The 24,816-nt window shown below is 31.6% G+C and overlaps 1 protein-coding gene across 1 annotated transcript; it reads left to right on the top strand.

Annotated features, from left to right (window-relative positions):
* Window positions 1-5,196: 5,196 nt before the first annotated feature.
* On the top strand, window positions 5,197-24,816 carry LOC126887066 (uncharacterized). The gene is made up of 3 exons (XM_050654404.1): window positions 5,197-5,338; window positions 13,091-13,172; window positions 23,145-24,816. The coding sequence occupies exons 2-3, from the start codon at window positions 13,093-13,095 to the stop codon at window positions 24,811-24,813; spliced, it is 1,749 nt and encodes a 582-aa protein (XP_050510361.1). The 5' UTR covers window positions 5,197-5,338; window positions 13,091-13,092; the 3' UTR covers window positions 24,814-24,816.

Here is a 24,816-nt window from a genome sequence, read left to right as displayed (position 1 = left end):
TATTGAATTTAAACCTGCAACATGCACTGTCTAGTCTGACAGACCCTGCTATTGGGAATTTCCATATAATTCAAACATTGGCTAAATTACATCGCAATTGTTTATAGTACCTTCTTAATATATTAGTACCTTCGCTCCTGAATAATAATAACTAAATCAGATGAGTGGCCTTCTTGAAATGGGCTGGTGGTGTTGATTATGGTTACTTTCGAGTATTCGTTACAAATCGTTTCTTTTGTGTAAAGTAATCATTTACAGGGTTTGCATTAAAGAGACCGAAATCATTAGACCGAAAGCAGTAGACCGAACTCATTAGACCGAAAAGCACTTTACCGATACCTCGCTAGACCGAACAGTACGAGACCGAAAAGCATTAGAAACATAATACAGGGGGCTCAAACAGGATTCTAATCTGAGCAAGGGTAACATCAACCTACCTTCACCCTTTATCCAGGCTTAGGACTGGCAGCACAAAGTACTGGCGAGTTTAGAGGTTGTTTTTTGTTTGCTTTTTTTTTACCTTCACTAATTTGTTTAACGGATGAAAATTATTTCTTATCAGACTGTACAGAGTAACAATTTACACAGTATATAAAATAAACATAAACACATGTATAAAAATAATACAAAAAAATATAATAAACAAAAGGTATACAATAAACAAAAGGTATATAATAAACAAATAAAGACAGGTATACATAATTTTTTGCAATTTTTATTTTATGTACCATTTCGGTCTAATGCTGTTCGGCCTAGTGAGGTTTCGGTAAAGTGCTCTTCGGTCCAATGAGTTCGGTTTAATGATTTCGTTCTAATTGTCGTGTATTACGGAGATCCGTGGAAAAAATTTACACCCAAAATAACAAAATTCAGTTTGGCAACACTGTGTGAAAATTGATAGTAACATATCCTTTTTAAGATAAGCACAACTGTAATTTAATCCAAACAAATTAATATATTTTTTGCCAACAAAAATGAGATTTTTCAACCAAATAATGCTTCAAATATGATGTGCAAAATAATTTTTAATTGGGTTCTGCTAATGGGCTTGCTTTTTGTTGTCATTAAAGTAAAAAAATCTAAATTTCACTCATTAAATCAGTATTGTCCGGTTATCGTCTTAATTATTTTAACTGTACTAATATCCGTCGAGTAATTGTGAATGATTAATAGGTCGTTAAAACATTTTATCTGTAGCGGCTTCTGGAATATCTTAAAAATATCAAATTTAATTGATAAAATGCACATATCCCACCGATCTGCGCTTCGACCATACCCATTTACAGTATTCGTTACTTTGATTACTATGATTACTTTTGTTACTTTTGTATTTAAGTATCGGTAATCATATCGAGAATCGTATTTCTCAGTAGGTGGGTATTTTGTATAAAGTAATCATTTTTACAGTATTCGCTACTTTGATTATTATGATTACTTTTGTTACTTTTGTATTTGAATACCGGTAATCATATCCAGAATCGTATTTCTCAGTAGGTAGGTATTTTGTATAGGTATTTCAATATAAGTACGACCTTCACCGATCTGTTTAAGGGATAAAAATGATTTGATTACTATGATTACTTTTGTTACTTTTGTATTTGAGTACCGGTAATAATATCGAGAATCGTATTTCTCAGTGGGTAGGTATTTTGTATAGATATTCCGATATAACAACTACAATAGTCGTAGTCGTTACTCGCTCTGATACGATTGATACGAAGTAACGAAGTAATCAGAGTAATCAAAGTAACGATGTACCTCTATGTGTAGTAATCGTTACTTTCGGTATTCGTAAGTAACGAGCACTTTGTAACAAATAGTTACTTTTTCAACATCACTAGTTGGTGGGGTCTTTTAGCTTAGGCGCGACGGGAGACGTCTTCAATGCATCACTATTACCAAATGGATCCAGATAGTGGTGAGAAATATGAGCCTGATATTATTTCGTTTTATAACTCAACGAAAGCCGTAGTAGACACAGTTGACAAGCATTGTTCAAACTACGAGTTTGGCAACTACGGTTTCAAGAAACACCAGAAGATGGCCCATGGTTGTTTTTATTTAATGAATATTGGTAGAGTTGCACAAGTTTGACTTGAATGTTTGAACTTGACTTGAGTTTGATTTAATTTCAAGTCAAACTCAAGTCAATCCTTCTGACAAATAATTCAAGTCAAGCCAAACTAGTCAATCGTACAGGTTTGAAAATTCAAACTGTTTGTCAAACTAGTTTGAAATGGTTTGAAAAATAATTTATTTAGTAAATATACTTTTTTGTCGAGACAGATACTTATGTTAGTTGCCAATTAAGATAAGAATATTAATAATACAATGAGTGCCATATAAAAGTACCTAACTTGATACAGGGGGCGATTATACTCAAAATAGGGTCCTAAAATTCTTGAAAATGATTCCTGTACGCTTAGAATTGCTTGCTGACAAGTTTCGTTTTATCGATAACATTTTTTTTAAATTTTTATTTGAGTGTTAACTAGATTAAAACAAAGAATTCTTTGGATGGTTTTTTTATCATACCAAGCGTAATTTAATCTACTTTAACAAAAATTTATGAAGGAACAACAAAATATATTTTTGATAGACTAGGTTTAATGAATTTTTTGCGATTTTGCAATGTCGTTTTAAAGAATTAGTTCACTATTTGTAATTTTATAACGCTGTTCTTTATTTTTACATAATACAAGAAGTATGCACTTTCAGAATTGGTCGTATTCGAATTACATTTTATTTCAAATACTATTTAAAATACACTATGTATTTTGTATTTGAAACACTAGAGGCGAAAGTATTTTGTATATCAAATACTCGAAATAGTATTTTGAAAATAATTTGATTGCAAAATAATACACCTTTTGATGTCTTGTAATGCTTATCTGTTAGGATGAATCACCTCTTTGCGGCGGTTACCTGAAATTAGAATTAAGGGAGTAGGGGTCATAAACCGGATCCCAGCAATTTAGTTTATGGCTGTGTTTGTGGCAATTCATTTTGGATTATTTTATTCTTGTCTCTATAAAATAACAAATTTGTATTTACACCAAAGAATATTTTATACTACAAGTTACGCACAACTGAATAGTCTAACAATAGTTAGATATTTACTAAAGCAATAAACCCATAAATCACAGCATGAACTGATAGTCCTATTATTCACTTCTTGCATTTTTGTCGTCAGAAACATGTAGCTGGCCAGATGATCGTAGCCCCATCCGGCGCTAGGAAAGAAAAAATTGCAGTGACCGCATACTTAAAATAATATGGGTTTTTGTCTAAAAAAATCTAGAAAGATTGAAAAATCAATTGAAATTTACATTTCGGAATATAATGAACCTAAGATTAAAATTTGTTTTAAACATTTTCGATTAAAAGTCGACGCGACGGCGATCAATGTGTTAGAATGTATATATAATGTATGTAATTTAAAATAACATTTTATTCAAACAAATAAGTTTTTCATTTTAGGTTTTTTGTTTTCGAAAAACATTTAGGTTAACCTCCAAAAAGTCTTGATAAAGAACACCAGGTTGTAACCTTTTTGCATTAGCGACGGATCTACGGGGAGAGAAAAGGGGAAACTTCCCCCTAACAAGGTTCAAAATTAAAGAAAAAATGGTTGAAACATACAAATATATTACCTGACTGAAAATTAAACCACAGACAAACAAAGTCAACCCAATAAACATGCTAGATAGAAAAATTGAGGAAACTTAATACATGTAAATTATTATTTATGTCTTTTATGTAGTTTGGGTTTATTTTTCTTATGTATTTTGATTGGTGTTTCATTGGAAGTTCCCCCCTTAAAGCAAATTTCCCCTCCCAAGGCAAATGTCTAGATCAGCTACTGCTTTGCATTCTATTTTGAACAAAATTCGTCAGGAAGTAGGTATTTGTATTTTGAAAGTATTTTCAAAAACTATTTTGTATTTGAAATATATCAATCGGAGCAAAGTATTTTGTATTTGAAATACAAGCGCAAGAGTATTTTTGTATTTTGTATTTCAAATACTCATATACAGTATTTTGCCCAACTTTGTGCACTTTGCAATTTTCATTGTTTTGAAATCACCTACCGCAACATCAAATAAATCAGTATATTTATTTTTCTTAATTAATTCTGCTTCGACTAAAGATTTTTTTTTTAATTTTTGCAGTGGGGATACCTTCAAAATCAGACTCAATTTGTTCTGGTACTTATTCTGAGCCGAAAAATATTCAGGATGAGATATTATGTTTTCACAAAGCACACACTTCAAAACGAACGTAATAAACAAGCCAAGCATAGACTTCCTAATATGAACTACATACAAACTAATTTGTGGAGTAGCATAGTACAGATTCAGACCTACCCAAATAAGTCAAAACTCAAAACAAAAGTCGGTACGCTCTTAATTTAGAATTGGAAATATACACGTTGCGCAAGATGATATTCAAACTTCAAACTGTTTGAAGAAGTTTGATTTCAAGTCAAACTTAAAGATATCAAATTCAAGTCAAGTCAAACTTTTTTACAAAAAAAGTTTGGTTTTCAAATCCAGTCAAGTTTGTTGAATAAATCAAACTAGTTTGACTTGATACATCTCTAAATATTGGTGACATAAAGTTTGGTGACATAAAGTCATACATGTATAATCCCAATGAAAAATGATATCTTTAAGTATAGGCGTATATTTAAAGAAACTGACGTTAGTATTAACAGAAAATAAAATAAAACGGAGGTTCTTGATGAAAAATCTACCACTCCAAGTACGTTAAAGAAAAGAGGAGGTAGTAGGTACGTCAGCTGATTTGCATGCAGGGGATCCACATATTTGACAGCAGGGGATCTAAATATTAAAACAAGGTGCGTCTTTGTGCAAATCAAAATATGTAAAACGAGATTATTTTGTGTCACGTGCAAAGAGTTTATATGTCTAAAGCACTCGCATTATATGTGCAACAAATGTGTATGAATGTGTCATGATGTACACACTTATATTTTGATATTTTTTTACGGTATAATATACTTACTAAAACCAGAATAATTTTTTAACTTTTCCTGTTCTACGTTTTATCACAAAACAAACGTGTTTCTCTATTTGTTATTATATTTTTTTTATTATAGAAGTATGTAATAGATAAAATAGATTATTATTTATCACGATTTTTTTGAAGTACTTAATTATTATAAAATTAGCAGTAAATCATACAGTAATATTTTTGAAGCAGATGAAAATGGAGAGGATAAAATTTAGACGAACTAACATTTTTTAACTAAAATTGCAGCTTTTGTAGTTGAATATATTTTTTGATAAATTTCAAATAATATTGTATTACACAAGTAAGTAATAATATACAAGCTTTTTTTTACTGCAAAGCAAGTATTTTTGAAATGAAAAAATTTTTTTTTATTTATTTCACAATAATCATAATTATATAATAACCTATTTGCACTTCGAGCCAAGCAGGCTCACGCTGTGTTTACAATGTTTCTTTATTCCTGTTTTGCTTCGCTTTTTTTTCGATTTGCTTATATTTGAGTGCTTCTGGACGTCATTAACTTCATGACTCCATGTGATCCTAGGCATTCCTTTTCTCTTTTTACCACTTATTGTAGCGCTTAACAAAATGTTTGGTATTCTATCTTGGGGGATTCTTTGCACTTATCCTAACGATCTAAGTCTTTAGTTCGTTACTGTTTGTTTATCACCCCCCCATGAATGGATTGAAAACCCGTTTGTGACTGAAAAATATGATGATTTTGGCCTTACGACAGCAGAGCAGGAAATGATAATAGAATTATCTAGTGATAGCAAATTTTCAAGATTGAGTTGAGAATTTGTAAAATTAGATTGTTAAAAAATTAAGCGGGCGCAACAATTTTATTTTTATAAAGGAGGGCGCAGGTACAAAAAGGTGGGAAACCACTGAAATATTCTAATAGGTGCATACATGCAACGATTTACCTACATTAGTATTGAAGAGGTGGATTCCAAAAGGGCTTAAGTCATTTTTTTCACATTTTGAGGTTTTAGTTTTATCTGATCCTAGAGCATCATTTCTAACATTAGAAAATAGACCAGGAAGGATCTGTTTTTAGGTGGATGTGAGAGGTGGCATTCAGATTTTTGCGGATAAAGTTAGGTGATAACTTCGTTAATAGTAATTGATTTATGTTCCTTCTCAAATATGCCCGGCACATTAATAAAAAAAAAATAAAATATTTAAAAATTTCAAAAAATTTAGTTTTTTTCTACTTTTTTGCTTATAACTTTAAAACGATTCATTTTGGAACAAAGTCGTATAAAAATAAACAAAGACAATTAAATTTTATATCAGATGCGATGGTTAAAAATGTCTTAATTTATCACCCTTGCTGCAAAATAGCAATAAATATAAAATAAGGGGGCAAAACAATCCTGCCTTTATTCAATGATTTTCCATCACTTAGGTTATACTTGGAACCTTCCTAATTCGCTTAGAAAATTTCTGTAATGTGCTAAAACCGTACACCAAATTTCATTAAAATTGACTTACTAGATTTTGAATAATAATTTTGCAATCTAAACATTTTTTAAAAAATTAAAATTTTTTAAAATATTGCACAACAAAAACTAGGATATACAAAATTTTGTGAATTTTTTTACAAATAAAGAAGCAATCCACCTATCGAATGCACTTTACAGAATTGAAATCGGATTATTTAAGCAGCCTCAGTAATGTTTTAAATTTATAAACAATTTTTTGGCTTATAAACAAATTAGTGCTGTGGCCAGGAGGGGGTGCTACGGGCTCCTTTATTTAGATGAACTTACCCAAGTTTTTTTTATGTATTTTGACCCGTAGAACACGAATTTTTTGGGTAACAGTTGATCCGGATGTCGATAAGATTGTTATAAACAAAGAACTTAAGGAATTACATAACATCGATTTTCGCAAAATAAAATATTTTTTTGTATTTCTTGGATAATTCTAAGCAAAAAATGTTCTTACAAGTTTTTTCGTAGGATGCATAGTTTTCGAGATAAATGCGGTGGAACTATCAAAACATCGAAAAATTGCAATTTTTGAACGCGAATAACTTTTGATTAAGCGGATCGGTACGTATTTTCGGCTGCAACGCTATTCAAATGGGGATTCATTTTTTTCGAATCCTGAGAAAAGTAATAAGTATTTTTGAAAAATTTAAACGCAGAATGAAAGATCACGTTATTAGCGAGGGCCGAAAGTCCCTGAGAACTTCTATAATGTTTATTTTAATAAGTTACAGGGGTGAAAAACTAAGAGAAAATTTAGTGTGATTTTTAATTTCAAATATATCATTCAAAATAAACTTTTTATTTATTCTAAGGGACTTTCGGCCTCGGTAATAATTTAGTCTTTCATTCTGCGTTTAAATTTTTCAAAAATATTTATTGTTTTTTTCAGGACTCGAAAAAAATAAACACAATGCAGTGGTAATACTTTCCAAATCTATCTTTGTCTTACAACGCACTCAGCCGAATATAATATTGTCAGCATATATTGTCAGTCAGACACTGACAATCAGTGACAATTTTAAATATTTGACATTGCATCGGGAATATATTATGTTGAGTTATTGATTAAATATTATTGAAATATAGTGTATTTGATAAATAATTGGTTTAAGACGTGAACTTAATAAAAAGTTATTTATTGTGTATTATTTGTGGAAGATCCAAGCAGAGAATACATCAGGATAATATATTCCGTGATCCAAGTATTTTGTTGTTAAAGATGTTCAAAATTGTAAGCGTTCGATAACAATATATTATTTTTTTATTTTTTTAATTTTTTAATTTTTTAATTTTTTAATTTTTTTATTAATGTTCCGGGCCATTTGAGAAGGAGCATAAGTCAATTATTATTACTGAACGTGTCACCTAACTTTATCTGCAAAAATCCGAATGCTACCTCTCACATCCAAAACTAGACGTTTTTTCACAGATCCTTACTGGTCTAAAAACAATTCATGCCATTACAGCTTAAGTGAAATATACTATGCAGATTACAAATCAGTAATGTTTTCCAAAAGTGCTTTAGTCATGCCTTGTTCTATGCAGTTGTCTTCCACATGAATTTTCCAGAAGTGCTTAAGTCACTGACTTAAGGTCGTTTTGAAAAAAAAAGCATATGTTTAACTTCTTAAAAGCCATGATTTTGTGTTCATATCTTACTTTAAATTGTCTTGAAACAAGAATTTGGACCTGCAAATTACATGACTGATTCTATTCCAAAGTAACATTTAATTATATTCTTAAACATAGAAAAAATTCGTTCCTGAAAAATTTACTTTTTTGACTTAAGACCTTTTTGGAATCCATCTCTTCATTTTGTGTATTTCGTCCTGGATACCTACTTATTTTACTCGAAAATAAGTCCCCAAATATTCAAAGCGCTCTACTCTACATTTCCCTTCATCCGTTGTTGTCATTAAATATTGCTTCTTTTTAAATTTCTTGTCCATTTATTTCATGTGCTTGTTTCTGTTTCGTTTATGTATAGTCCTTTTTCCCTTTTCCTCGAGCTACTTTTTCTAGTTGTTTTATTACCTTTTTTTAATTCTTTCTTTTTTCTAGTCAGGCCGAAGATTGATGTCTGTCATGATTTATGTAATCTGCTCTGTTAATATTAGCCTCTTATTTTATTACCATTTCCATTACTACATTAAATAACAATGATGACAACTGATCTCATTGTCGTACTCCTTAATTCACTTCCAAATTTTAGGTTTGTCATTATTATTATAAATGCTCTTCATCATTAGCAATATTTTTGGTAAAACTAGATTATTTTGTCAACAGTTTGATTAAAACTTTAACCCTTAATAACCTGAATTGTAATTTCTAATTTCCTTGCAACATTTTATTTTTTTTTATTCGATTTATACTGGAGTAGGTTTTAAAAGAAAAATACATACTTTTTTTCTTAATTATTTTCGATTTCCTAGAAAATTGCCGTGACATATATGTAACGCTAGGAAGATATAGGAGCATAATTATTTAAAATATTCCCTGTTATAAATATAAAAATAACAAGCAAATACAAAACTAGATAAATGAAAAAATATAATCAAATTATTGTAGATGAAAATCTATGTTGCACTCGATGCATACTACAACATTGCACTTGCAACACATGGTACGTACATGCCAACTGCAGCCCTCACGTGCACAACGTCTCCTTTTTTTCAGGAATATAACATGCAAACTGCAGCCCTCACGTGCACAACGTCTCCTTTTTATCAGCAATATAGGTCAGAAGCTGATCAATCTTACCATGTCTTATATCTCTGACTACTTTGGACGAAGATGGCCTGTCTGCACCTTTTGGTTCGGTATCATATTTCGTAATATACAATGTTACTAGATACCATCGAAATTCTAGTTGTGGGATAGGATCATGTGTTCCTATAGGTACCATATGGGTTATAAAGGTACCAAGCATTTTGAACAGTTATGCCCTGCATCCATGTAAATAGACACCACCACCATTTTTAGAGCGAATTCCTACTCGGTATCTAGCTACATTCTGGTCCATAAGATCAACTTCAACTGTTCTTTCACTTGCTTATTAGCCTTTTCGGATGACCTGGAAGGCCCAGCCTCGTCAATATCATTATATATTTCGGAATCTTTTTCACTATTTCGTAAAGCAAGTTCAACAGGTGCCGTAAGAATTCTCCCGGACAACCTGTTCAAATCATTATCTTCCTTATCACCAGACTCCTCGTCTCTACTCACATTAAATTCAGGGGGTTCAGTTAATATATAGCATCAACGTCTAAAGTTTCAGCGGCATCAATAATCTCCAGCGCTTCTTGAAGAGAAAACCCTTTTCTGAAACAAAAAATACATTACAATTCTAAAAGTTCCGATTTTTGCTCCCATATGTTCCTAGCGTTACATATATGTAACACCAAAAATAAAAGGCATAATTTACAAAACCATGATAAAATTTCGAAAAATTTATATTATCAAATTTATATTATCAACATTAATTTAGGCCCAATTGAAAACACTTTAAACAAAATATAATAACAAAAGAATAGTAAAAATATACTTACTTAAACTCGAGATTCATTTTTACCATAAATAAGAAACATAGTCACATCAAACACTCAACTAAATAAACAGGTTAGGTCAAATTCTTGAACCAAACGCTAAAAACTAGTAACAAGTGTCCCTCGAAAGTCTTGCATCGTCATCTAGTTAAAATTAGAATCACTTCCCGAATTTCAGGCGTAAGATTTTAACGGTTTTTGCGTTACATATATGTAACGCTAGGAGCTTATGGGTTAAAATAAAGAGTGACATTGTCTGTTTATTATATTCATGACTCTCAGCTTATATTTCCCTTAAAGTAAAGATGTTTATAGTACATCCTCCTTTTCTAAAACTACACTGGTATTCTCCTTTGCTATTGTTAAGACTTCTTGCTAACTTGTTTTTTATGTATACTGCTAATATCTTATATACTACATTTAAAAGTGACACACTTCAATTATTCTGACATTCCGTTTATTTTTATTTTTTATAAAGAGGCCATAGTACTGCTTGCTTTCATTCAATTGGTAGTTTTTGTATGTCAAATGCGCTCCTCCATATTTTAATATTTCTGCTGTTATATATGTTTTTCCAGGACTTTTGTTGTTTTTAAGATTCTTAATAATGATTTCAATGTCATTCAGGGGTGGTGCTTAGAGCCTTATAAACAATTCAGTTGTTTATAACAATTCTTTAATCATTTTGATCGAAAGCCTGTTTCGAAAACGTCCATCAAGTTAGCAGAACAAAGTCAGCAGAACACAGTTATTCTTATATCATAATTAAGTGTAAACTAAATGCAAATTTAATGTTCCAAGAAAAAATTTATTGCTCTTTTCTTTTAAAAGTTATCGCATGTTCTGCTAACTTGATAATCAAGCTAGCAGAACACTAGTTCAAAAATTTGATAAATCATTTATAATTGGGTGCCAAAGTATTCTCTGAATTAAATGCTAATTTGATGTTCTAAGAAAAAATTTATTGCTCTTCTTCTTTAAAAGTTATCGTATGTTCTGCTAACTTGATAATCAAGCTAGCAGGACAGTAGTTGAAAAATTTGATAAATCATTTATAATTGAATGCCAAAGTATTTTCTGCATTAAATGCTAATTGAATGTTCCAAGAAAAAATTTATTGCTCTTTTTCTTTAAAAGTTATCGCATGTTCTGCTAACTTGATAATCAAGCTAGCAGAACACTAGTTCAAAAATGTGATAAATCATTTATAATTAAATGCTTAAGTATTATCTGAATTAAATGCTAATTTAATGTTCCATTAAAAAATTTATTGCTCTTCTTCTTTAAAAGTTATCGTATGTTCTGCCAACTTGATAATCAAGCTAGCAGGACCGTAGTTCAAAAATTGATAATTTATTTATAATTGAATGCCAAAGTATTATCTAAATTAAATGCAAATTTAAGGTTCCAATAAAAAATTTATTGCTCTTCTTCTTTAAAATTTATCGCAGGTTAACTTGATAATCAAGCTAGCAGAACATGAGGTAACTTTTAAAGAAGAAGAGGAATAAATTTTTTCTTGGAACATTAAATTTGCATTTAATTCAGAGAATACTTCGGCATTCAATTATAACTGATTTATCAAATTTTTGAACTACTGTTCTGCTACTTTTATACTGTTCTGATAACTTTTACAGAAGAAAAGCAATGAATTTTTTAATGAAACATTAAATTTGCATTTAATTCAGAGAGTACTTTGGCATTCAACTATAAATGATTTATCAATTTTTGAACTACTGCTCTGCTAGCTGGATTATAAGTTAGCAGAACATGCGATAACTTTTAAAGAAAAAGAGCAATATATTTTTTCATGGAACATTAAATTAGCATTTAATTCAGAGAATACTTTAGCATTCAATTATAAATGATTTATCAATTTTTGAACTACTGTTCTGCTACTTTTATACTGTTCTGATAACTTTTACAGAAGAAAAGCAATGAATTTTTTAATGAAACATTAAATTTGCATTTAATTCAGAGAGTACTTTGGCATTCAACTATAAATGATTTATCAATTTTTGAACTACTGCTCTGCTAGCTGGATTATAAGTTAGCAGAACATGCGATAACTTTTAAAGAAAAAGAGCAATATATTTTTTCATGGAACATTAAATTAGCATTTAATTCAGAGAATACTTTAGCATTCAATTATAAATGATTTATCAATTTTTGAACTACTGTTCTGCTAGCTTGATTATTAAGTTAGCAAAACATTCGATAACTTTTAAAGAAATAGAACAATATTTTTTTCTTGGAACACTAACTTAGCATTTAATTCAGAGGATACTTTAGCATTCAATTATAAATTATTTATCAAATTTTTGAACTAGTGTTCTGCTAGCTTGATTATCAAGTTAGCAGAACATGCGATAACTTTTAAAGAAGAAGAACAATAAATTTTTTCTTGGAACATTAAATTTGCATTTAATTTAGAGAATACTTTGGCATTTAATTATAAATGATTTATCAATTTGTGAACTACTGTTCTTCTAGCTTGTTTATCAAGTTAGCAGAACATGCGAAAACTTTTAAAGAAAACGAGCAATAAATTTTTTCTTGGAACATTAAATTAGCATTTAATGTAGAGAATACTTTAGCATTCAATTATAAATGATTTATCAGTTTTTGAACTACTGTTCTGCTAGCTTGACTATCAAGATAGCAGAACATGCGATAACTTTTAAAGAAGAAGAGCAATAAATTTTTTCTTGGAACATTAAATTAGGATTTAATTTATACTTAACTATGGTATAAGAATAACTGTGGTCTGCTGACTTTGTTCTGCTAACTTGATAGACGTGTTTCGAAATCCGTAATCAGCAGCCAAAAATACATAACAAAATTTTAGTGTACCTATCTTAATTGAAAGGGCCACGGTTATCTTTATTTGGCGGCTAGACTACTTTGTTGAAACACCTTATTACTTATTGAACTTTTATTTCTCCAAATATCGTCCAAATTTCTGCCTATTAATCCAAATATTAAACTCATGTTTTAAAATATTTTTAGTTATGGATAATCCTAGAACAAGTATTGATAGAGACTATTCACTACGCCGTAAAAAAATAGATGCTGTACAAGATATTGCGAGGTAATTCTACTCTCATACTTTAACCTTCCGATGACCAACCTTTTTTTGTTACACGGATGACCAACGGGGGTAAAGAATGACCCCAAGTGAAAAATGACAATTGACAGAAAAATTAAGTTGTTTTAAGAAATAAAATAATGTATTCGTAATTTTAATATTCGTATTGTATCAATAAATAATAAATAAACATTAGTAAAACATATTTTATGTATTTTAATCACAACTGAACCAAAACAGGAATCATCATTCTGACCATAGAACTAAAGAAATTTTAAAATATACACTAATTTACGTCGCCACAGGTTTAACAAACAACTTTTTTTCACTATTGGAATGTTTCTTACTAACAATTCCACATAATAGACGGTATTTACTTAATATAAAATTGGAACATGAAAGGCCAAGGGAGTTGGTCTTTGACCCCAAATTCAGAAAAAAAAAATTTTTCGTAAAATATAGGGAATTTTTTTATTACAAAATATGAGGGTATCTAGAATGATATTAAAGTTAAATAAAAAAAATAATGAGTTTAACATTGAAAATATTTTCCAATTTATTAAATAAAAACATACGTTGGGGTCCAAATTTACCCCCTTGATCATCCGAAGGTTAATATATCAATTACAATTTCAATACTTGCATCGAAATTAACTTCTATACAGGGTGTCCCGAAAAGATTGGTCATAAATTATATCACAGATTCTGGGACCAGAAATAGTTCGATTGGACCTAACTTATCTTAGTACAAATGTGCTCACAAAAAAAGTTACAGCCCTTTGAAGTTACAAAATGAAAATCGATTGTTTTCAATATATCGAAAACTATTAGAGATTTTTTATTGAAAATGGACATGTATTATTCTTATGGCAGGAACATCTTAAAACAAAATTATAGTGAAATTTGTCTACCCCATAAAAAATTTATGGGGATTTTGTTCCCTTAAACCCCCCCAAACTTTTGAGTACGTTCCAATTAATTAATTATTGTGGTACCATTAGTTAAACACAACAATTTTAAAACTTTTTTGATTCCTAGTATTTCTTCGATAAGCCAGTTTTTATCGAGATGCGGCTTCTTTTTCAATATATTTACGTAAAAATTTTATAGGGGTTTTGTTCCTTTAAACCCCCCAAATGTTTGTGTACGTTCCAATTAAACTATTATTGTGATACCATTAGTTAAACACAGTGTTTTTAAGACTTTTGCCTCTTAGTCTTTTTTTTATAAGTCACCTTTTATCGAGATGTAGCTTCTTTTTCAAAATATACCTAAAAATGTAAATTATAAATAAATTTTCAGATTACTAACAGGTGTCTATAACCGTACTTAAATTAACCATATACAAATATGTGGTGGATTCGACAAATAATCAAAATATCTCGATAAACGCTGACTTATCGAATAAGTACTAAGAGGCAAAAAAGTTTTAAAAACAGTGTGTTTATCTAATGGTGCCAAAACAATAATTCAATTGGAACGTACATAAAAATTTGGGGGGGTTTAAGGGAACAAAACCCCATAAAATTTCTATCGGGTGCACAAATTTCACTTTAATTTTTTTTTAAGATGTTACTGCCATAAAAATGCCACATGTTCTTTTTCAATAAAAAAATCTCTGAAATTTTCGATATATGAAAAAAAATCGATTTTCATTTTGTAACTTCAAAGGGCTGTAACTTTTTTTGTGTGCAATATTGTATATAGGTAAGTGAGGTTCAATCAATATATTTTTGACCCCAGAATCTGCGGTATAATTTTATGACCAATCTTTTCGGGACACCCTGTATTATGATACATATTTTCATTATGATACAGATTTTTAACCAATACAATCGCGAGATGACGTTCTGTGTCGAAGGTGGTATATACGCGATAAGCAATTTTAAGTCGAATGCATACGCTCATAGGACAAACGTTTCCATTTTAAACCAATTCAAGATTAAAAAAAGGCTGTACACAATATGTCTGCAACGAATTCTGCAATTATTTGGTCACGTGGTTCGCAGAGGTAACGACAATTTGGAGAGATTAATTGTTTCTGGAAACGTTCCGGGGAGAAGATCAAGAGGACGATCACCAACTAGATGGTCTGACCAAATAAAGCATTCAGCTGGAAACTCATTCTGCGAAGCTCTTAGAGCAGCTGAAGATAGATACCAATGGAGAAACAGTGTTAGGAATATTGGAAGAAATCACGATCCTCAGTAATGGGAAAACGACAAGAGAGATACGCTTTGACGATTCACAATATTTAAAATGTGAAAACCTTAAATTATCTATATACACGAGCGGCACACCTCCAAAAAAGCGCTTAGTTTTCGACATACTGACCACGGAGGGGTGAATGGCTAATTTTATTCATACATTATATTTTCGAGGGTGCTGAAAACAAAAATGAGATTTATTTTGAATTTTATGTGGGGGAACATTGTCAAAATCGCAATTTCAACATAAAAATAAAAAAAAATGAAATCGCGTTTTTTTACGTTTACCTCGCTACAACTCTGTTCCTTTTTAATATTTTTTCTGAAATTTTTAGAGTATCTAGCTTTAACATTTTTGAAAGCAATGGTACCCGTTTCAAACTTTTATTCTTATCCTGATAAAGGTTATGAATTTTTCAAAGGAAAAGGTGCGGATTTGTGCATTGCAAAGTTTAATCGCAAAAATTAAGTGACAATATTTAAAATTTAGTTCTTTAATTACGTTTGTGTTAAAATAGAGAGTATAAAGAAGTTTTCCGGAAAATTTTAGATCAAAATGTTTTATAGAAAAAAAAAAATAGTTGAAGTTTTTTTATCGACATTAGAAATCTCCAATGTAACGGTTATTTTTCGAGGTACTGACCGTGGGTGGTGAATGACTAATTTTGGTATGTTTTTGACGGTGCTGAAAACGAAAATGTAATTTATTTTAAAGTTAAGGTGGGGGAATAATGTCAAAATTGTTGAATTTTTCAAAGGAAAAGGTGCGGATTTGTGCATTGCAAAGTTTAATCGCAAGAGTTGTGTAACGAAGTGTAAAATTTAGCTTCTTAATCACGTTTATGTTAAAATAGAGAGTACAAAGAAGTTTTCTGGTAAGTTTTAGATCAAAATGTTTCACAGAAAAAAAAATAGTTCAAGTTTTATTGTCGACATTAGAAATCCCCAATATAACGGTTATTTTTCGAGGTACTGACCGTGGGTGGTGATCAACTAATTTTGGTATGTTTTTGACGGTGCTGAAAACGAAAATAAAATTTATTTTAAATTTTAGGTGGGGGAATATTGTCAAAATTGTTGAATTTTTCAAAGGAAAAGGTGCGGATTTATGCATTGCAAAGTTTAATCGCAAAAGTTGTGTGACGAAGTTTAAAAATTAGCTTCTTAATCACGTTTATGTTAAAATAGAGAGTACAAAGAAGTTTCTGGTAAGTTTTAGATCAAAATGTTTTATAGAAAAAAAAATAGTTCAATTTTTATTATCGACATTAGAAATCCCCAATATAACGGTTATTTTTCGGGTACTGACCGTGGGTGCTGATTGACTAATTTTGGTATGTTTTTGACGATGCTGAAAACGAAAATGAAATTAATTTTAAATTTTAGGTGGGGGAATATTGTCAAAATTGTTGAATTTTTCAAAGGAAAAGGTGCGGATTTGTGCATTGCAAAGTTTAATCGCAAAAGTTGTGTGACGAAGTTTAAAATTTAGCTTCTTAATCACGTTTATGTTAAAATAGAGAGTACAAAGAAGTTTTCTGGTAAGTTTTAGATCAAAATGTATTATAGCAAAAAAAAATAATGCAACTTTTAATGTCGACATTAGAAATCCCCAATATAACGCTTATTTTTTGAGATATTGACCATGGGTGGTGAATGGCTAATTTTGGTCTTAGATTATATTTTTGACCGTGATGAAAACGAGAATGAAATTTATTTTAAATTTTAGGTGGAGGAATATTGCCAAATTGCAATTACACCCTAAAAATAAAAAAAAAATAAAATCACGTTTTCTCGCCTTTAGCTCGCTACAACTCTGGTCCGTTTTAATATTTTTTTCTAAAGTTTGTAAATACACAATTATATAGATCGCTCACTTTTTTGAAGACAATGGTTTCTGCTTTAAGCTTTTAGTCTTATTATAGTAAAAGTTATGAATCTTTTAAAGTACAAGGTGTAGATTCGTGAATTGCAAAGTTTAGTCGCAAAATTTGCCTGCCAAAATTTAAATATAGACTTTAAATCAAACTTAAAAATAAAACATGGGTACAGTAAGAAGTTTTCTGGAAAGTTTTGGATCAAAATATTTTATAGAAAACAAAACTTTTGCAACTTTTAACATCTACGTTATAAATCCCCAAAATAACGCTTATTTTTCGAAATACTGATCATTGGTAGTGAATGGCTAATCTTGGTTTTACTTTATGTTGTTGATGGTGCTGAAAACGAAAATCAAGTTTATTTTAAATTTTAGGTGAGAGAACATTGTCAGAATCGCAATTTTTCCCTAAAAATAAAAAAAGTTAAACAACGTTTTTCTTAAAATTTATAGGTGCACCTAATTTTTATATAGGTAACACATCTAGACCTATAACTCCCCATAGAACTTCTTTAAACTCTATGATTTAACATAAACGTAATCTTCTTCTTCTGGTTGTCTTTATACCCTATAAGAGCGTCGGACTGCATAAACGTAATAAAATAGATAAATTTTACAATTTGTCACTTAATTTTTGCGATTTGACTCTGCAATTCACGAATCTTCACCTTTTATTTTTTTTTTAATTCATAACTTTTATAAAGAAAAGACTGACAGACTACAGTTACTTTCATAGTTTTCACAAAGATGAGAAATATATGATGTAGAAATTTTAGAAAAAAATATTAAAATGGAACACAGTTGTAGCGAGTTAAAAGTAAAAAATCGTGACTTCACTTTTTTTTCATTTTTAGGTTATAATTGCAATTTTAACAATATTCCCCCATCTAAAATTTAAAATAAATTTCATTTTCGTTTTCAGCACCGTCAAAAACATACCAAAATTAGTCATTCCCCACCCACGATCAGTACCTCGAACAATAACCGTTATATTAGGGATTTCTAATGTCGATAATAAAACTTGAACTATTTTTTTTTCTATAAAACATTTTGATCTAAAATTTTCCAGAAAATTTCTTTGTACTCTCTATTTTAACATAAATTTGACCAATAGCTAAATTTTAAATTTTGTCACTCAATTTTTGCGATTAAACTTTGCAATGCACAAATCTGCACCTTTTCCTTTGAAAAATTCATAACCTTATATACTGCAAAAATTTCAGAAAAAAATATTAAAATGGAACAGAGTTGTATCGAGGTAAACGTAAAAAAACATAATTTTATTTTTATGTATTTTTAGGGTAAAATTGCGATTTTGACAATGTTCCCGCACATGGAATTCAAAATAATCTCATTTTCGTTTTTAGCACCGTTAAAAACATACAGTACGTCTACAGTATGTCGTGGTCAGTACCTGGTCATTTTGGGGCTGCCTGCCGCGCCGCTTGCCTAATATCTGTCTGTCCGTCCGTAAACACAACTCCTTCGTTATTAGAATAGCTGGAATGACAAATAATGTGTTGAATAAAAGCTTAGTTTGAAAGTTAGACTCATCATGCCAGAAATGCACTGCGAGACGTCTAGGGAGGAGCTGTACTGTAGGGCTTGTTTTCAAGGGCATCTTTAGCTGTTCTGACTACTTGTTGATGACACTCTATTTTGCCTAACGCCAATTGGTAGTTCGGTCTTATTTTCAAAGATACTCTAAGCATAAGGATCTTTTCAAAAAACTTTGCGAGAGTTGGTAGAAGACACCTAATTTGGGTCGTTGTCAGGTTTTGGCACCACAATTATTTTAGCTGTTTCCTACAAATAACCAATTTTTATAATTGCGTTGAAAAAGCAACGTACTCCGCAAAAGTGCTTTCTTTATCTGTATCATTACGACCCCAGCTACCACCGTATTTTTTTATAGAAAACTTAGCTTGTTGAGATTCCATTTTCCGTGCTAGTTTCCATAGTGGGTACCTAGTCTTTATTTTCACTTACAGAAAGGTTTTCAAAAAAATGTTTAATCCCAGCTACTTTATATTCGTTTAGCGTTTCCTTTATTTTCGTGTAGCTTTGTTTAGATTTGTTTTGTTTATTGGGCACGAGTACTTTGCCATTCTGTTCTTAGTTTCTTTTTTTAACAAATCACATTGTTTATATAGTCTAAATATGAGCCTTCTTTTTAATTAAAAGAGCTTTCTCTGTTGACGTAGTGTTGTATTCCATTGTCAATATTCTTTGGAGATTTAAGTGGCAGGTTCAAGTTGATTTACTTAAGACTAATTCATTGAACAATATTCCAGATTGCAATTCTGTCGGTTAACAAAGGTGGTCTGGTTGTGAAGCTTAACTCTGATAAATAATTCGTATATGAGTTCACACTTATTGAAGTGGTGATGGTGCCTCGAATTAAAATCGTTAGGGCCATGAATTTTGGTCCAACTGGTTTAAAGTCGGTAGTAAAATCATTTTTCTTTATCGAGGTGTAGGAGGGTAGGAGTATTATCATCATCATCACCATCATCCTCGTCATCATCATCATCATCATCATGGCATCTACACTCCTTGCGGAGTAATTGTCGATCTCTTTGGGCGCATTAACATTTTGATTTTATAACTGGTTGTGTGACTTGACGTCTTCTACATTATTTCGCCATTTGTTCCTGTTTTTGCTTATGGTTGTCCTTGTTCATGAGGTCCTCAATTATCTGGTTGTCCCATCTTGTTTTCGGTCTTTCTCGTGGTCTGTCTGATACTGATCTCCATTTGGTAATTTTATGGATAACTGCTTCTGGATTTCTCCATTCTACATATCCCATCCATCTGAGTCCCTGTGCCTTGATAAATCTGATGATGTCATCTCCTTTCAAAAGTTCTCGTGCTTCATAGTTCATCAGTTTTCTAAATTCAATTAGAGGGTCCGCTATTCTCTGAATGGTTTTTCTCTCTATTATCCTCAATGTTTCTTCACTTTTCTGTATCAAACATTTTACTTCAGCACCATACGGGAGTACTAGTCTAATTGCTGCATGGTAAATTTTTAGTCTAGTCAAAAATGAATAACCAATTTCAATTTCGTTGCAACACGAAACTACAGCCGCATCATATTCCAGTCCAATCAGAGAGTGCAGCAAGCACCTCTACCGGTTTCGAAACTTATTATTCTCTCATCAGGAGGCACATATGCTGCTCTCTATGACCCAACCAGGACAAATCCCGATGAGCAGTCACTGATCGCAACGAACGAAATGGCAGGAATGCCCTAGCGGCAACTGCTAGCAAAAGACAAGGCCGTCCGCACATGGGTCGATCGAAAACCCGTCTCGAAGTTCGCGCGTCTTGCTCGTCTTGTACGGACCCTGCGGCACAATCGATTGCTCTCCGCACACTAGTCGATTCAGTTTGCTCACATCTTCCAACCAAGAAGGACGCATTTTTTATTTATCAACCCAAACGACTATTTAGATCTGTAGAAAGTACGGTATTGTTACATTTTTGGTATCATTTGTATACAATGAGCATTATACAATTGAGGGTTCTATTTCCCCAACGAATTTTATATTAAACACCTAGAAACAGAAGTTAAATATTTTCAGAATTTTATATTACAAACAATATATTTTCACAAAGTTAGTAGGCTACAATCAACGAACATAACATGCACCGATCTTTACAAGAAGTAAAATTTCATTCAGCGCAAAAAACAACAAAAAACGAATGACACAGATAAAATAAACTACCTATATGGCTGTAAACATGCGTCTCACTCGAACTTTCTCGTGCACTACGGATCGCAAGCGACGAGAGTCGTACAAGACGAAGAGATTTGGAATCTTAAACGCTCCGTGTACGGAGCTCAATGCCACAAAAAAGGAACTTTACTGGCGGGGAGAGACCTATGTGACTGGAATCGAGTCGAGTAGTTCGAGCGTCGCCCCATGTGCGGACCGCCTTAGTTTTCAATCTAATAGCGCATAAAACAACACCAAAAATATTACTCTACATCCCGCCAGATTGAAAACAATGAGAACCTTTTTTGGTTGCACCTCCGAGGCTTCTAAAATTTGCAGTCTGGTGGGAAGTAGAGTAATACACTCACTGGCACAAAATTCCGCCACCCAAAATTTTTGATTAATTTTGACAATTAATAACTTTATTATTTGTGCTCCGATTTTCACATATTTTACACCAGTTTGTAGGTATATGTATTGGTATCGTTTGATATTATTCCGGTAATACAAAAATTTTGCTTGCATGGCATTATACAGGGGTGAATAAAAGCGTTGTTTTTTCTCGTATATTTAAAAAATTCTGTGGAAAAATGGAAGAGCTGATTTTGTTTCATAGTCCTGTCATATGATCACGGATGCATCGCTAAAATTTTATTTTTTGAATTATTCGAATATCTCTTTCCTTGTAAGAGCTGTACCGTTTTTTGTAAATAAAAACACTGATTGAGTCATAAAATAGAGCTTGGATTGATAAGATTGGAATGGCCCACATGCAGCCCTGATCTCAATCATATTAAGCATTTAAGGAATTAATTAAAAAAAGCTATTCCCCGTCATCCTAGGCCTCCAGAAAATGTGGTACAGTTCTGGCCCTGGTAGCAAAATATTGGGCTATCCCCCAGGCTAGGATAACACATCATTATTCGATGCCAAACAGATTGCGAGCAGTCGCTGCAAGAGGTAGACATACCCGCTTTAGAATTGTTTTGTTTTGTTCTAAATTTTGTTTTGTGCGGCAATTTTAGTGCGTTTCATAGTTTTAATTAAATAAACCTCAAAAGCAGTGTTTTTATTGACAGCTCTTACAACAAAAGAGATATTCGGATAATTAAAAAAAAAACAAAACCTTAGCGATACCACCAGAATAATACAAAAGGAATATGAAACAAAATCAGCGCTCCAATTTTTCCACAGAATTTTTTAAAGTTAGGAGAAAATAAAACGCTTTCCTTTACCCCCGTATAATGCCATCTAAGCAAAATATTTTTATTACCAGAATAATAACAAACGACATCAATACATGTACCTACAAACTGATGCAAGAATCTTGAAAATCGGAGTACAAATAATAAAGTTATAGATTGTCCAACTTAATCAAAAATTTTGGATGGCAGAATTTTGTGCCGATGAGTGTATTTTTGGTGTTGTTTTATGTGCTATTAGATTGAAAACTTAGTCTTTTGCTAGCAGTTGCCGCTAGGGCATCCCTGCCATTTCGTTCGTTGCGACCCGTTACTGCACGCCGGGGTTTGTCATGATTGGATCAGAGAGAGCAGCATATGTGCCTTCTGATGAGAGTCTAATAAGTCTCGAAACCAATAGAGGTGCTTGCTGCACTCACTGATTGGACTAGAATATGATGCGGCTGTAGTTTCGTGTTGCAACGAAATTGAAAGAGGTTATTCATTTTTGATTTACATGTTTACTCTGATTGGAGTACGAAGGGAACCATTCTAGTTGGAACTTTACCGCGCTGAGAAGATGGGACGTGAATTATAAATTGTAAAATTCCCTTTATTTTCTTTAGTCTCAGCATCCGTTATGACTTGCAGATTTTAGAAGCCTCGGAGGTGTAACCAGAGAAGTTTCCCATTGTTTTCAATCTGGTGGAATGTGGAGTAATATTTTTGATGTTGTTTTATGTGCTATTAGATTGAAAACTTAGGTATTTAGTTTAGTATTCTAAGTAAGCTTTTTATCTTTGAGGATATTGTATTTCCAGTAGATTCTGTTTCCTGTCCGGATTCTTTCATTAATGTCAATGACTGTATCATTAGTTCCACCAACTGCGACCCCAAGATATTTATAAAAGGTTGGACCTTTTCAAAATCATATTCAATTATCATATTAGATTAAAATAATAATAAAATCTTGTTTCTCTTTTCAGCGAAATCAGGTCCAAAAAGAGCTCTTGTCCAGCTCCCGATGAGTTACTGCTGAATTACGTTCTGCAAAATAAAAAAATATATTTGGAGATGTTATTCAACGCGAATCTCTTGAAACGTAGATATTATCATCCAATCCAATATACATATTATGTCGACATACTTTCAATGGCATGTGTGATGGATGAAGTAAAAGAACACACAGTGGAGTGTTTAATAAAATTGGGAGCAGATATACGATGTCGAGATGTAGATAATTGGGAGCCACTTCATTATGCTGCCCTAAGAACTGACTGCTCCGTACTAAAAGTTATTACAGACGAACTAAAAAACAGGAGCTTTCATTTAAATGAAGTTTTAGCAGCCAATAGGAATGCTTTTGATATACTTATGAGGTATGGAAATAAATATTCCGTAGACTTTGTCGATTGTGCTAAACTTTTAATAGATGAAGGAATAAATGTAAATTTGGAAGAATATAAAAAGATATTTACCAGTGATGGGGCAAATACGAAAAAGTTTACTGATATTCAAGAGTACTATGACCAAATTACTAGAGGCAATAATATCCCAACCTATATTAAATCACAACAAGAAAGTGACTTAAAGGATTTATTGTTCGAACTTGTAAGAAAAACAGACGAAGATGAGTTTCTGAACTCGTTTATGAATTGTGGCAGTGCAATTATTTCTGACTTGGCTAATAGTGATAACGGGGAGATGACTCTTCTACAATTTGCGTGTAAAAATGGTACTAAACGGATAGTAGAGTATTTACTCGAGGTAAAAGCAGATAAAAACAAAACCACGACTAAGAAAAAAGAGACTCCTATAGAAATTGCAGCTAAAAATTACGACCATGAAATATTTCAGATTCTCATTAAAAAATATGAAGAAGACGAAATAATTCCAAAATATCTCATTTCAGAATTCTTAGTAAAATTGTTACAATATTACGATAGTCCACTAACTAAGTGGAAAACGAGCTGTGGTCTATTGCTATGGAAACTAAAAGACAATACAAACAGTTACGATTTAAATAAAAAAACTGAATGGAATGGTTATACTCCACTACATTATGCTGCGCGTTTTGCTGACACAGATACTGTCATAGACCTTGTAGAAATGGGTGCTTCTTTAGACTGTAGAAACGTATCTGGATTTATGCCTGTTCAATACTTGGATCCCGAACAATTAGAAGCAGTTCTGGATAGCTGTGTTGAAGGTGATAGATGCGAAAGGAAGGTTAAAGAATTCGAAGTATATATTAAGTTTCGTACTTTACTTCCAAGAAAATTGGAAACTGGTAACAATAATATCGATCATCCTTCAATATCGGTGAAAACTAATAACGATGTAGAGATGCAAGACCTACATAATAAGAGTGACACAACTCCAGAGTCTACCAATTTACTTAACCGTAGTACCAGTAAGCACAGTAATACTATTTATGAAACAGATCTTGTATTCTACATGAGCGAAGTACCAGAGTTCAAGCATTTACTTAAACACCCTGTGGTAGTAAGTTTCTTGTATATGAAGTGGCACAGTACAAGATGGTTGTTTTGGACAAATCTTGCATTTTATTTAACTTTTTGTGCATTTTTAGTCATCAATGTATTTCTTAATACATCAATTTTTCGCTATACTATACTATGGGTATATTATTAATTA

This window comes from Diabrotica virgifera, chromosome 6 (genome assembly GCF_917563875.1).
Source record: "Diabrotica virgifera virgifera chromosome 6, PGI_DIABVI_V3a".
NCBI lineage: Eukaryota > Metazoa > Arthropoda > Insecta > Coleoptera > Chrysomelidae > Diabrotica > Diabrotica virgifera.
The sequence above is the reverse complement of the archived record's forward strand: the minus strand, read 5'-3'. Positions and strand labels throughout refer to the sequence as shown.

What these genes read in the sequence shown, in the direction of transcription:
- LOC126887066 (XM_050654404.1), top strand. Translation starts at nt 13,093, where the DNA reads ATGGATAATCCTAGAACAAGTATTGATAGAGACTATTCACTACGCCGT. An exon ending in GCTGTACAAGATATTGCGAG is followed by an intron (nt 13,173 to 23,144) that starts GTAATTCTACTC and finishes TTCTCTTTTCAG; the next exon opens with CGAAATCAGGTCCAAAAAGA.